The 16,574-nt window shown below is 39.6% G+C and overlaps 1 protein-coding gene across 1 annotated transcript in view; it reads left to right on the forward strand.

The window, feature by feature from the left end:
* Positions 1-16,574, forward strand: part of ifih1 (interferon induced with helicase C domain 1) — a 33,596-nt gene that overhangs the window by 3,617 nt on the left and 13,405 nt on the right. Inside the window, exons 5-7 of the mRNA XM_059500650.1 lie at positions 5,262-5,458; positions 11,413-11,623; positions 13,214-13,431. Of these exons, the coding sequence (XP_059356633.1) occupies positions 5,262-5,458; positions 11,413-11,623; positions 13,214-13,431 (626 nt within the window). The remainder of the gene's footprint in view (positions 1-5,261; positions 5,459-11,412; positions 11,624-13,213; positions 13,432-16,574) is intronic.

Genomic DNA, 16,574 nt, shown 5'->3' on the forward strand with positions numbered 1-16,574 from the left:
CCAGGAGGGTTGTGTGCCATTCACTCAGATTTGAATTAAGAGTTGCCTTTTAAATTCAATTTCTGAGTATCAAATAAACAAAATGCCTGTTTCAGAAAATTGCCATTAATTACTGTACATATTATATTAAATTTGGAAAAAGTATTAAATAAAAATAAAGTAAAAAAATACATGCAAACAAATATAATTAATAAAAAATTTAAATAAATAAAAATAAACTGAATAAATAACTACACTTTTAATAAAACGGATAAAGGATAAATAAATGTTATTTAAATAAAAAAATCATAAATCAAATGCATACATGCGCATACATAAAATAGACCAACATGAAGCAGGCTTGCATAGTGGCTATGTATGACGTGGTCCATTCAGTTCAAATTCACTCTAATGAATTACAACCAGTCCCTATATTATGAGGTTTGCTTAACACATTAACCATTAGTGAGGAACATCCGGAAAAAAATAAGAAATCCACTGGTCAAAAAGTGAAAAAATGCATAACTGAATTAAGTAACACATAAACCTATTTAACAGCATTATGAATATTATTAACCATGATTTAAAGTGGTCATGTCAATCACCTTCAATCATTTGTCCAGTTCATTGTTTGAAAGGAAATAAAACACTTTCTTTAGACCATTTGACATTTTAGCATAACTGTTCATTCTTTTGTAGAATACATCTAATGACCCATAATCCACCCTTTGCTTGAGAAATGTTCCTGCAAGCAATTTACTGTCGGGAAATTACTTTCAGAGTGTTATTATTATTATTATATAACATATGAAAAAGAATGGCTTAGTTGTGTTCAGAGGTCAGATCCTATGTGGTTTTGTTAGAGCTCCACATGTGATTGACTTTCCCCTCAACCACAAAATGTTTACCTGTCCCGTCTCGTAGATAAACTGCTAAATCATTTGTATTAAAAGTCAAATGTATTATAAATGTTCACTATATCACTGAGCCTTAGTATTGGCCTCAAATTTACATTGCAGAGAAAAATGGCAAGAGTAGAGAACATGTATAAAAAAAGAGGTTGCATGGATTCATCACTCACTGAATTGCAATACATATCAAGTTAAACTCTCCGTATTGAATAAAAGTAAAACATGCATTTAGATCATGATACTGCTAGCAAAATCATTGCAAAAAAAATAATAATAATACAATTAAATATTGAATATCACTGAGCCTTATTATCACCTCGAATATACACTGCAAACCCAAATAGCAAGTATAATGCAAACTCGGTATCTAAAAATAAATGCATGGATTCATTACTCACTAATTGCTATACATTTCAAATTAAATTAAATTAAATTGTAATACATTAAAATAAAACATTTGCGGAGAAACATTACTGTCCATTTCAAAATAAAGCAGAAAAATTATATTAAATATAGCATGCATTAAAATCATTATATTGCCAGCATAATCAATGCAAATATAATACAAACATTCGATATATCACTGAGCCCTTGTACTGACTCAAACATACACTGGAAAAACAAAAGTGTCAAGTGAAACGCATAGGCAGCATTCAAAAACTGATGCACGTATTCATTACCCACTAATTATTACATATTTGAAATTAAATTAGAATAAATTAAAATAAAACATATTTTTGCAGTTGAGACAAAACACAGATTCGTTCACTTGCTAACCACTTCAGGTGCTTCTTCCAAGACATCCTATCCTTCTGCCAAAAATGCTGTTAACATAACCATCAGCTATTGCACTTAAACAGCTCACCCAGATCGATGACTTCTCTAGGAATGTCAAATTGTCAGAGAATTATAAACAGTCCAAGCTTCCCGTTAGCACATAAAAAGTGAGTCACTCTAACTGACGTCCATTAAGAAAACCACCATAGCAGGTTTAAAAGACCAGTAAAGATCACATGCGTGAATCTTGAATACCTGAATCTCCTTGATGACCCTCAGGTACAATAGCTTTGAGAACATGTTCCATATGCTGACAATCAAAGAGGGTGGAGGTCCACCAGTCCACTGCATTACTTGACACGACCTATAGGAAAGAAAAATCACTATGGAGATTTTGTTCATATTTTCTCCTTTCTCCTAGACAAAGAGTAATTGGCTGAAAATGTCCTCACCCTTACGCCATCCAAGATGTAAATGAGTTTGTTTCTCAATGGGAACAGATTTGGAGAAATGTAGCATTGCATCACTTGCTCACCAATGGATCCTCTGCAGTCAATGGGTGCCGTCAGAACGAGAGTCCATCAGTTAATATCCTGTGAAACCAAAAGCTGTTTGTACGAAACAAATCCTTTATCATTTTTAATTTCAAACCATTGCTTCTGGCCATAATATGAGTCCAAAATCCATAATAACACTTCCTACAGTGAGAAGTCCATCATACCAAAATCCACCGACATATTCGGCTTGTAAACGGTGCTTGATTCACATGAGACAACTTCACAGAAGAAAGCAAAATTGTGGATTATAGACTTATATTTTAGCCGAAAGAAACAGTTTGAAGTTAAAATGACTTTTAATGATGGATTTTTAAGCTTCAAAAAATACTAATTGACCCTTTGCAAATTCTAAACATTAATTAAAAAAATAAATCAAGTTTTGTGGGCCTTTAATGTGTCACAAAAGATCCCTGTATTCCCTCAGTTCAAGCAGCACACATAAACCGATCGTCTTTTCACATTTACTTAAAGCATGAAATAAGCATGAATGAACATCATAATGTATTTTATTTCAACCACACAAAGACATCAATACATAGATTACAAAATACAATGTTTCAAGTTTAAGTCCACTGAAGTTAATCAACTCTCCTGGCAGATTCTGTGTTATGATTGGTCAGATCGCCTGTCAATCAAGCTCTTTGTGAATGGTCAGTTGAGGTACTGGAGTGGTGTGGATTACTTGTGGATTATTGTGATGTATTTATCAGATGTTTGGACTCACATTCTGACGGCACCCATTCACTAAAGAGAATCCGTTGGTGAGCAAGTGATGCAATGCTACATTTCTACAAATCTGATGAAGAAACAAACTCATCTATAGTACATCTAGGCTGGCCTGAAGGCTATTCATTTTCAGCAAATTTCCATTTTGGGGTGAACTATTCCTTTAATATGAACAAACATGTTCAAATTCTTCCAAGTTGATATCCACATTTATTGTAAAGCTCTAAACCCTTACTATATGCACAATCCTCTTATTTGTTAAGGACTTTTATGAGAAACATCAGAGACAGAAGTTGATTCTTATACACTTGCATAACATAACTGAGAAATCCATTAGGTGTCTTGAGTCATGAAAAAACTTTCACTCTGGGGAACCTGATTTGTTGCTTCCTTGTTTTTTTCTCGTGTAATGAATTCCTCAAACTAAAGTCTGTTTCATAAATCAGAAGTTGGAAAGGGTCGGCGCTGCCTGTGAGCTTGACTTACTGTTGACTGATAACTTCAATATAAATCCCAATTGAATGCATTCCTCTGTGAATGATGACCTTTTTTGACCTCTTTGATTAGAACAGCACTTTCCAAGAGCTTGCATGTGTGTTAACCTTGTCAAATCATATAAATGAGGGTGTCTTCAGAAGAAAAAAGGACACAGAGTTCAGTGGATGTTCAGAACTATCAAATGACTTAATATTTTCCAATGATTTACAATGGCATGTGAAACGTAACCGTTAATTTGCAGTGTTAAAAGTTCAAGCATGATGTTTAAGGCAGTATATACCAAAAGATAAATGCGATGTGATTGTTAAAATCTCTTCAGTTGTGACGTCAATTTGTAAGCAAATGTGGAAGACAATGTGGCAGCTTTTTCAACGTGAAGAAATGTAAGCCTTGTGTATGTTATTAGTTGCTACATTTGTTGCAACTACCCAATTTGATGCATCTGAATTTGGGCACTGGGTTTGTAGTAGTCCTTAAATAGCAACTTGTTGGAAACATACATTTGCAAAGCACAAAATTTACAACACACCATGCAGTTTCTTAAATAATATTAAACACAGAGACTCTGTTTTATTCATAAAAAAAAAAAAAAAACGGTTTTCTAAAAAGACTTTCAAAATGACTCTTCTGGGTTTTAACTCTATGAGCCGCATTCACTACTGAAATTTAAAGCTCTGAAATTGTACTGAAGATGCTGACAGACTAAACAAATGTTTAATATTGGCAGATAACATTGAGTTTCCATGTGAATGAAATCACACAGAGCTGCTTCAGCGGCTCATCTGTCCTCTGCCTCTGCTTTTAGTAACACTATTTTGAATTTTGCCTTTCTGTAAGTGGAACCATGTAAAGATGTGTAGATCTGCATCCTTGTGTTTGGATAATTCATTAGATCGGTCTAAATAGTACTGAGAGCCAGAGGCCATGACATAATGATTACATGGGGAATCTCACAAATAAATAAATATTCAGGTCACATTTGATCACAAAATCAAAAGAAAAATATTGTGGGGGTGGAGAAAAAAATTATTTACAGGAATTCGGTGGACTTAAAATTTACTAAAATATTTCACAAAATAATTATCAAATATTTTACAATGTATTTTATTGTAAAATATTACTGTAAAACAATCAAAAATATTAGATTTTACATATTTGCAACGTGATGATATAATCAAGAATGTTTACAATCAAATCACAGTAATGCTTCAATACATTTTAATTTTGAGTTTTAATAATTATGAATATTTTGGAAACATTTTACTCAAATTTAGGCATAAATGACAGTCTAAACACATATTCAATATTGACAGAGCACAATGTTTCCACATCAAGGAAACTTCACAATTTAAATATAATATTAAAGCAGTAATATATGAATAGGAGCAGTAATAAAGTCCACATATGCACAATTGTAATACAATATCTGGATAAGACAAAATTATATAATTATTATATAAAATAAAATGTAAAATATTTTTCCTCACATTACAGTTATGATGAGCAAAAACTAAGATTGAACTAAAATGTACTTAATTTCATTATATATGTTTTTATTAAAAAAAATAGTTTTGTTTTGATTTTGAGGGTAAATATTGCCTTTAGATGTTGACTCACAGCAGAGCTTTAGAGTGAGTGGGTGACTTCATAAACAGTGATATTAGTCTGACTAATATCAGGGATATTATGACAGGGGATAAAAATAATGCAATTACACAGCTGTAATTGCATTAGCTGAACCACCGAGACACACACTGATGCTGCAGGCAAACACAACTGTCTAATTACAGGATCACCTCTCTCTCTTCCTCAGAGGAACGCAAGAGGGATATTGTGCTGCGTGACTATCAGATGGAGGTGGCCAGACCAGCTCTAGAGGAAAAGAACATCATCATCTGCCTCCCTACAGGAAGTGGGAAGACCAGAGTTGCTGTGTATATAACGAAAAAACATTTGGAGAAGAGGAAGCAGATGGGACAACCGGGGAAAGTTGTTGTTTTGGTCAACAAGGTGCCATTCATTTACTACAAATATAACAAACTCACCTGTAACATATAATAGTGTCAATATTATAAACAGTAAGATTGTGTAAGTAACAATAATTAAAATTTATAAATTATTATGAATATTTTTATTTATTTTATTAAACACCCAAAATGTCTCATCGAATGATCTTGGTATCAGTCAGTCATTTGTTGGTTTGTTCAAATAAATATTTATTTTATTTTATTTTAGTATTTTTTTTATTTTTATTTTTTATTTTTTGATCACATTCTTACAAGACCAAATGACAATGGTGTCAATAAATTCTTTATTTAAATATTTTTATTTATTTCAATTGATCTTTATACTTTATTATTTAATTAATTTTATTTAAACTCAAACGTTTCTCTTCAGATTCTTACAAGGCAAAATAATCTTGTTATCTGTTATTTATGTCATTATTCATTTATTATTTTTGTAGTTATTTACATTTTTCAAATATTTTATTTATTAAAATAAATATTTACATTGATTTAAAATCATTAATACTCATAATACTCATTTAATTCTTACATGGCAACATAATCTTGGTATTCTATAAATTCTCTAATTGTCTAATCTATAAATTATTTATTTTAATATTTAATTTCTTAAAATAAACATTTATATTTATTTAAATTATTTTATTTAATAAAAATCAAACATTACTCATTTAATTCTTACCAGACAAAACAATCCTGGTATCTATAAATAATTTTTTTAAATAGTTTTATTTATTAAAATAAATATTTATATATTTATTTTATTTTATTTTATTAAAACTCAAAACAAATTCTTACAAGTACATACAATCTTTATATCTATATATTTTTTAATGTATTTATATATCTTCATTCATTAAAATAAATATTTATATCGATTTTATTTTATTAAAAACGTCTCAAGGTTACGAATGTAACCCTGGTTCCTTGAAGGAACGAGATGCTGTGTCGAGCACTTTGGGGAACGTCCCTGATGAGACCGATTCTGAATATCGTGTGCAATCTGTCAAATGGAAGGGTGTGACGTCACGGGCGGGGTGACGTAGCAACAAGGAAGCTATAAAAGCACGTGCCGCAAAGCTGGCTTCAGCTTCGAGTAGGGAAGCAAGTGCCGGCAGGGGTGCCGGGAGTATGGAGATGCGACGCAGCGTCTCGTTCCTTCAAGTAACCAGGGTTACATTCATAACCTTGAGACGTTCCTTTTCAGGAACTCGAGCTGCATCGAATGCTTTGGGGAACGATGTGCCCACGCTGCCAGACTTCCAAATCCCTGCCTAGTGTGTATCCGAAGAGCACAGCTAAGACGAGAGAAGAGAAGAGCCAAAGTAGCTCGCATATCTAGGTCATAAAATCTGACAAATTTAGAGGGCATGGACCACCCTGCAGTGTTGCAGAAGTCCAAGAGGGACACACCTGCCGAGAAGATCATTGAAAGGGACATGGTAAGCAGCAATGGCTGCCACGTACACCTTTAAGGTGGAGTGAGTTAACCCCACAGAGAGCCTAGCTTGTAGAAACTCCAGAACAGTACCAACTGGGCAGTTAACAGGGTCAAGCTGGCAATCTCTGCACCATGAGGAGAAGATTTTCCACCTCAGAGTGTACAGTTTCCCCGTAGAAGGAGCTCTGGATTGAAGGAGGGTCTCAACAACCTCGGTTTAGAAACCGGATTCTATGAGCTGTGCCCCCTCTCAGGGGCCACACCTACAGTTTCCACAACTCCGGGCGAGGGTGAATTATCTTGCCCTGCTCCTGAGAGAGTAGATCTGTCCTGATCGGAATCTCCCACAGAGAGCCGTCGAGGAGAGAAATCAGATCTGCCAACCATACTCGGCCCGGCCAGAAAGTGAAAAAGTGAAAGTGACGTGACATTCAGCCAAGTATGGTGACCCATACTCAGAATTTGTGCTCTGCATTTAACCCATCCGAAATGCACACACACAGAGCAGTGAACACACACACACACTGTGAGCACACACCCGGAGCAGTGGGCAGCCATTAATGTTGCGGCGCCCGGGGAGCAGTTGGGGGTTCGGTGCCTTGCTCAAGGGCACCTAAGTCATGGTATTGAAGGTGGAGAGAGAACTGTACATGCACTCCCCCCACCCACAATTCCTGCCGGCCCGGGACTCGAACTCACAACCTTTCAATTGGGAGTCCGACTCTCTAACCATTAGGCCACGACTTCCCGCAAAACGGGGCTACTAACAACAGACGGACCCCGTCCCGGCGTACTCTCACCAGAACTCCCGGGAGCAGAGCAATAGGGGGAAATGCGTACAAACGAAGCCTCGGCCAGGTCTGTACCATAGCGTCCAGTCCCAGGGGAGCTGGATGAACTAGAGAGAACCAGAGGTGATTTGCGATGTCTCCTGAGTCGCAAAGAGGTCCACCTGGGCTGTGCCAAACACTCTGTGCAGCCACCACTGCAGGGGTCTCATGTACAGCAGGCCAAAGGGTATTACGTTGGACGCAGCAGCCATCAGACCAAACAATCTCTGAAACTGTTTGACAGTGAGTGACTGGCCTTCTTTGACTCTCTTGGCTGATGTGAGGATCGACTCGATCCGAGCAGGAGACAGACGTGCCTGCATCGTGGTCGAATCCCACACTATGCCTAGATAGGTGGTTCTCTGAACTGGAGAAAGTACACTCTTCTTGGCTTTTAGTCTCAAACCCAGCTCCCCCATATGTGCAAGAACGACATCTCGATGTCGAACCGCCATCTGCTCTAATTGAGCTAAAATCAACCAATTGTCGATATAATTCAGAATGCGGATGCCCTGCATACGGAGGGGTACCAAAGCCGCATCTACACATTTCGTGAACGTGCGGGGTGAGAGTGCAAGGCCGAAGGGAAGTACTCGATATTGATAAGCTTTGCCCCCGAAAGCGAACCTCAGAACATTCCTGTGTTGTGGAAGGATGGATATATGGAAGTATGCGTATTTGAGATCTATTGTGACAAACCAGTCCTCGGATCTGATTTGAGCTACAACCTGTTTGACAGTGAGCATTTTGAACTTCAGTGGCAGATGACGTAAGTCTAAGATCGGACGCAACCCCCCATCCTTCTTTGGAACTATGAAATACCGGCTGTAAAACCCGGATTCCCTGTGTTGTGGAGGGACCACCTCGATGGCCTCCTTCCTTAATAGGGTATTCACTTCTTGTTCCATAACCAGAGCCTGCCAGGGGCCGACTATCGTCGGTGTGACCCCGTTAAATATTAGCGGTGGATGAGCGAACTGAATGCAGTAGCCTTTTTCTACGGTATGCAGGACCCAATGAGATACATTTGGCAGTAGTTTCCACGCTGCTAAATAATCTACTAAGGGAATCAGTCTCTCGAGACTGACCGCTGGTGTAAGAGGCCCCCGAAGTGGCGGCGAGCGTCCCAGCTCCGCTACGCTCGCGGGCAGAAATAACTGGGCGAAGTGCTCGCTGGAGGCCGCTGTGCCCTGAAACTCTGGCAGGGTTGGCAGACCGACCTCCCGAGGGTACTGAGGTGAGACGGGCACCGTATATTGAGGTGGACCGCGCTCTACCCCAGTAGGGGCTGCCCTCTGCATTCCTATGCCACTGGCGTCAGGATTTCTTTGTCGAGGACTTCCTGGCCTCGATAATTGTTTGAGGTCTGACTTGGGCCTGGAAGTCCCCGACTCAGAGCGTCGCTGAGGCCCTCGGTCCCGACGTGGGGGAGCACAAGCTGCGACACTTTGCTTTTGTGCCTCTCGATATGAGGAGCAAGCATGTGGCATGTGCCAGATGCTCCACGAGAGCGACGAGGGAGGAAATTCTGGAAGGCCGCCGCCTGCTTTGGTGCCTCCTGGAACCTGTCAACGACAGTATTGATGTGTCGCCAAACAGGCCAGAAGGCTGAAGCGGGGCGTCCAGGAGGCCCTGTCTCTTTCTTTTATCTCTGACAGGGTCAGCCATAAATGCCTCTCCGCGGCCACTAAGGCTGCCATAGACCGCCCAATAGCGCGAGCGGTCTCTTTAGTGGCACGGTGGGAGAGATCAGCGGTCCTTCTAAGCTCTTTGATATCTTCGGACTTGATCCCCTCCCCCTCGTCGATATCTCCCAGCAGGTCGGCTTGATATGCTTGGAGGACTGCCATAGTATGGAGGCATGCCCCAGCCTGACCTGCTGCCACATAACCTTTGCCCACCAGAGTAGATGTCGTTCTAAGTGGCTTGGTGGGCAATGTCTGAGCCTTTAGAGACTATGCCGAACCGGGCGACAGATAGCCCACGAGCGTCTGTTCAACCGGTGGCATCGCTCTATAACCCAGCCCCCCAGCCCCGTCACATTGCCATAATATAGTGAATCGGGGCAGAAGAGGCTGGTTGAGTATGGATGATTCCACGATCTCGCGATTTCATCATGGAGATCGGGACAGAACGGCGTGGAGGTGGTTGCCTCAGCCGCAGAAAGCGTTCATCTAGCTTGCTTTTCTGCGGCTTAGAATGTTTCTCGGCAGGCCAGTCGATTTTTTATTTATCTACCGCACGAGTAACCACCTCCAAGAGCTCCTCATATTGGGGCAATAGGGGTGGCGAATCCCAACTAACAGTCTCCACATCAACCTCCTCAGAGGAAGAAAGGTGAAGAGCTGATCCCTCACCCTGGGGGGAAGAAACTGATGAGCGTGCTTCCGAACCCAGGGTTTGGGCGCCGGATCTGGCAGATGAAGAAGGAGATTCCCTCCATTCCCTCTGCCAGATACACCTGCGAATCCCATGAGTGCAGCAGCCGTTCTGCCTCGACAGAAGCAGGGCCAGCACCGCGGGGAACGCTGGTAAAGACTCCCTCCTCGAAGAGAGCCCTCCGGAATCGAAGCGTCCGCATTGGCAATCGTTCACAATGCGGACAGTTGGCCCCCTCGAGAGCCGACTCAGCTTGCTTCGATCCCAGGCAAGCCACGCATCGACTGTTTGTATGCCCACTCGTAGCGAGGGCAGGGAGGAACACACAATCTATAACGTGGCTTGGAATTGCCCCTCACATGCTTGGTCTTAGCCTTAACTTTAGGCATATTGAGCTGTTTTTTATTCTTTTTAAAGACAGACAACAATAAATAGGACCAACAGGACAGACTTTTGACATGCACACACAGAGCAATTGCTGACAGACGCGAAGCAGAAGCCAGCTGCGCAGCACATGCTTTTATAACTTCCTGGTCGCTACGTCGCCCTGCCTGTGATGTCACACCCTTCCATTGGACAGATTGCACACCATCTTCAGAGTCGGTCTCATCAGGGACGTTCCCCAAAGATTTCGACGCAGCTCGAGTTCCTGAAAAGGAATCAAACATTTCTCCTCAAGTTCTTAGGCCAAACAACCTTGGTATCCAAAATTATTATTATTATTATTTTTAGATATCTTTATTTACGTTATTTGTTTCTCATCAATTCTTCGAAGACAAAGTTATCTTGGTACTAACAATAATTTACAGCTCTAAGCTCTCACTTAGACAAGCTCTCACTTGTCATTAGACAACAATTGTCAAATTTTTTGTTTATTCTCAGAATTTAAAGAGACACATCTAAGACAAGTCTTCTGAGATATTAACGTGCAACTTTTGAGCAATAGCATTCTTTACTTCACAGGCCGATTAGATCAACAGGCAATGAGCTAGAGTTTTTTTCAGGCCTCTGAAAGAGAAAAACAGAAACGAGATGATTGTGAGTGTTTGCTGTAGCAGCCGAGGGACTTTCTGTCTTTCTGAATCATGTCTTTAACTACTCAAGTTCATGAAGTGTATTAATATCAGCAGAAGTGTGGTGCAAACACACGACTCAGCACTTCAGTCGGTGCGGATTTCCTCAAAACAACCACTTAAAGTAATATCACAAAACATCAAGAAATCATGCAATGCTCTAACGACCAACCAGAAAACCCTAGCAACCTAATAATGCTATGTGATATCTTCCCAGGTTCCCCTGGTGGAGCAGCACTACAAGGCCGAGTTTGGGCGGTTTCTGAAGCACCAGTACTCAGTGGAGCGGGTCAGCGGAGCCTCGCAGCTCAAGATCTCCTTCCCACAAATCATCGAGCAAAACGACATCATCATCTGCACAGCACAGATTCTGGAAAACTCTTTGGCCAAAGCCAAGAACGGCGATGAGGACAGGATCAAATTATCGCGTAGGTCACATTTTCCTTCTCTCCAAACGTCATTTGGAGAGCCTCTGTTAGATGCTGAGCTCCAACTATGAGGTTTCATGTGACAGTGTTTTTCCCCTCTGCTGGCAGATTTGGCTCTTATGTGAGTCTCTCTGGCAGCGTCCGCCGCAAGGTGGGATTCCTCCTCTGTGGCATATGCTGTTTGTTGATTTTTTCCCCCTCTCGTTTTCCTCTTAAACCCTTTATTATTTTTTTCGACCACATGTCTGGCTGATTAAATTCAGGGGAGATTTGCTGTCATTTTCAGCTCCATTTCATCTCCCACTGCAGCCCTGAGGGGCCAAACAGGCAGCACCTTTACAGTCTGATTTGTGAAACGTGGCCCCAGCACCTCTTCATCAGTGTGTGAAATGCAGACTAGCTCTCTTTTTTTCCCAGAGACTCCTGGGAGCGCCGGAAGGCGGCACAAAAACGTCTGTAAACTGATCCGGTGAGAGTGGATTGGAGGTTTACAGCTCCCGCCTTTGTAGATTAGAAACACATGCTATCTGTGTGTAAGGACTATAAACGGTGTGTTTTTATTAACATGGGGTTTGTATATACAGTTCTGTCATGATCTTCAAATCATAGCTATAATGGTATAAATACAAATAATTGCAATTATGAAAATAAACATTCTGCCATCATGTCGTTCCAAACCTGTACACAAAAGATGTTCTGAAGAACTCGAGTCCTAACAACATTGAGAAAACATTTAAAAGCATTGCTCAAAAATATCTTCTTTTACATGTTTAACGGACACAAAAAAGTCATATTGGTTTGGAACTGGAATATGTAAATGATGCGTTTTTGATCAGAATTGTAATTTTTGAATGAACCATCCCTTTATGGGAAGACACTAAAGCTGATAATCGATATCACTGTACTTTCCCCAATGAGCAAGTAGATTAAGACAATTCATTTGTATTACAAGTTTTCTGAAATGTTATGTTTAAATATGCAAATTTAACTTTTGACAGTTAAATATGCACTCATTTGCATACATTACATTTAAACATAGTAGAATTAAAGATTTTTACAGAGGGGAGTCTATAAAACCACAAATAAAATGCTGTATAAAATCAGGAAAATGATATTAAAACAAACCGTTCTGTAAATAACTTTAAAATATAGATGGGAATAAAACAATACTTTTTTCTGTAGTGTCTCGCCATTAAACTCGGATTTCACACAATAAAACCTAAAATTAAGTACATTACTAATTTGACATTTTTAATTATTAAGAATAGTTAAAATATTCTATAAATGATAAAATCTAATATTGAGTGATATTGCATTAAAACGAAGAAATATTGCACTAGATGTACATTAATAATTTTAAATATTTTTGAATCCTATAAGTTGGTACAGTTCTATAAATTGTCAATAGTTATAGTATTTTTATATATTGTCTATTCTCTTTATTATTAGTGTTATATTTTACTTCCTTATATTATGTGCAAGCCTGTACTTTTTTTCTGCACTGGAAGCTCCTGTCACCAAGACGAATAGGTGTAATAAAGCTCTTTCTGATTCTGATTCTTAATTCTGATTTAATTCCTATACTTGCAGAGTTCACTCTGATGGTTATTGACGAATGCCATCACACGAAGAAGGGCGGTGTGTATAACCACATCATGATTCGCTACCTGAAACAAAAACACCAGAACCAGCTCCTGAAGAAGCAGGAGAAGAGTCCCGTCGCGCTCCCTCAGATTCTGGGTCTGACGGCTTCACCTGGTGTGGGAGGAGCCATGAGCCAGCAGAGAGCGGAGGAACACATTCTCCAGGTATCAACGACGCTCGCTTCCAGTAACACTTCTGCAATGTTCTGTACGGTGGCCGAGAGAGCTCAACACGCTGCAACTTAAGAAGACACATGCAAACTGACAAAACACCAGCAAATGAAGAAAACATCTTCATTAGTTTGACAACACAAGTGTTGCAAATCATCACAACACATGCATATAACGAAACGTGCTGCAAATCCTCACAGCACATGCATATGACGAAACGCCCTGCAAATCATCATAACACATGCATATAACGAAACCCGCTGCAAATCATCACAACACATTCATATAACGAAACGCCTTCACAACACATGCATATAGCGAAACGCACTGCAAATCATCACAACACATGCATATAATGAAACGCGCTGCAAATCATCACAACACATGCATATATCGAAACGCGCTGCAAATCATCACAACACATGCATATAACGAAACACGCTGCAAATCATCACAACACATGCATATAACGAAACACGCTGCAAATCATCACAACACATGCATATAATGAAACGCGCTGCAAATCATCACAACACATGCATATAACGAAACGCGCTGCAAATCATCACAACACATGCATATAACGAAACGCCTTCACAACACATGCATATAGCGAAACGCGCTGCAAATCATCACAACACATGCATATAACGAAACCCGCTGCAAATCATCACAACACATGCATATATCGAAACGCGCTGCAAATCATCACAACACATGCATATAACGAAACGCGCTGCAAATCATCACAACACATACATATAATGAAACGCGCTGCAAATCATCACAACACATGCATATAACGAAACGCGCTGCAAATCATCACAACACATGCATATAACGAAACGCGCTGCAAATCATCACAACACATGCATGTAACGAAACGCGCTGCAAATCATCACAGCACATGCATATAACGAAACGCGCTGCAAATCATCACAACACATGCATATAACGAAACGCGCTGCAAATCATCACAACACATGCATATAACGAAACGCGCTGCAAATCATCACAGCACATGCATATAACGAAACGTGCTGCAAATCATCACAACACATGCATATATCGAAACGCGCTGCAAATCATCACAACACATGCATATAACGAAACGCGCTGCATATCATCACAACACATGCATATAATGAAACGCGCTGCAAATCATCACAACACATGCATATAGCGAAACGCGCTGCAAATCATCACAACACATGCATATAGCGAAACGCGCTGCAAATCATCACAACACATGCATATAGCGAAACGCGCTGCAAATCATCACAACACATGCATATAGCGAAACGCGCTGCAAATCATCACAACACATGCATATAGCGAAACGCGCTGCAAATCACAACACATGCATATAACGAAACGCGCTGCAAATCATCACAACACATGCATATAACGAAACGCGCTGCAAATCATCACAACACATGCATATAACGAAACGCCTTCACAACACATGCATATAGCGAAATGCGCTGCAAATCATCACAACACATGCATATAACGAAACGCGCTGCAAATCATCACAACACATGCATATAACGAAGCGTGCTGCAAATCATCACAACACATGCATATAACGAAACGCGCTGCAAATCATCACAACACATGCATATATCGAAAACGCGCTGCAAATCACCACAACACATGCATATAACGAAACGCGCTGCAAATCATCACAACACATGCATATAACGAAACGCGCTGCAAATCATCACAACACATGCATATAATGAAACGCGCTGCAAATCATCACAACACATGCATATAACGAAACGCGTTGCAAATCATCACAACACATGCATATAACGAAACGCCTTCACAACAAATGCATATAGCGAAACGCGCTGCAAATCATCACAACACATGCATATAACGAAACGCGCTGCAAATCATCACAACACATGCATATATCGAAACGCGCTGCAAATCATCACAACACATGCATATAACGAAACGCGCTGCAAATCATCACAACACATGCATATAATGAAACGCGCTGCAAATCATCACAACACATGCATATAACGAAACGCGCTGCAAATCATCACAACACATGCATATAACGAAACGCGCTGCAAATCATCACAACACATGCATATAACGAAACACGCTGCAAATCATCACAACACATGCATATAACCAAACGCGCTGCAAATCATCACAACACATGCATGTAACGAAACGCGCTGCAAATCATCACAACACATGCATGTAACGAAACGCGCTGCAAATCATCACAACACATGCATATAGCTAAACGCGCTGCAAATCATCACAGCACATGCACATTAAGAAACAATTAATGAAGCATTGCAAATTTATTTTCATTAACCTTGAAATTATATTTAGCTGAGGATATTAAAGATAAGCCATCTTAAGTAACATTTGACATTTAATCATGTAATTATTCAGCTTATTCAGGCTACTAATATCCAAAAGATAAAGGAATCATGCAATCAGGGTGTTTAAAAAAAAAAAACCTCACCTTTCAGTTCACCAACAACTCCACTGACCAGTAGCCACTGCACAATAAGCAAATCCCAGCCGGGTCCGACACTTTTTGGGGTCTCCTTGAAACATTTCCATTGTGGTCAGTGCTATTTGCAGCAGGATTTTCAGCATTTCTTAATTTGCATGTGTTGTGAGGATTTGCAGCGCGTTTCGTTATAAGCATGTGTTGTGAGGATTTGCAGCACTTGTGTTGTCAAATTGATGAAGATGTTTTTTTGTTTTTTTGTTTGCTGGTGTTTTTTCAATTTGCATGTGTTTTCTTAAATTGCAGCGTTTTGAGCTCTCTCGGCCACCGTAGTTCTGCTTACAACGATACAGCAAAGACAAAATAATGTGTTATTTGAGTTGTGATGTTGCAGGCAACACATCTGTCTATTGCACAAAAAAAGAAATTCATACTTGTATTCAGCAAGTATAAATAAAAGACATTTATAATATTACGGGGAAAAAATGTGCTTTGAACTTTCTATTGCTCCTGGAAAAAAAATTCACAAAATTATGAAACAACAAAACTGTTTTCAACATTGATGTTGATATTAGAATGATTTGTGACAAACTGAAGACTGGAGGAATGATGCTGAAAGTTCAGCCTTGATCACAGGAATAAATAACAT

Source organism: Carassius carassius, chromosome 19, assembly GCF_963082965.1.
Source record: "Carassius carassius chromosome 19, fCarCar2.1, whole genome shotgun sequence".
NCBI classification, from domain to species: domain Eukaryota; kingdom Metazoa; phylum Chordata; class Actinopteri; order Cypriniformes; family Cyprinidae; genus Carassius; species Carassius carassius.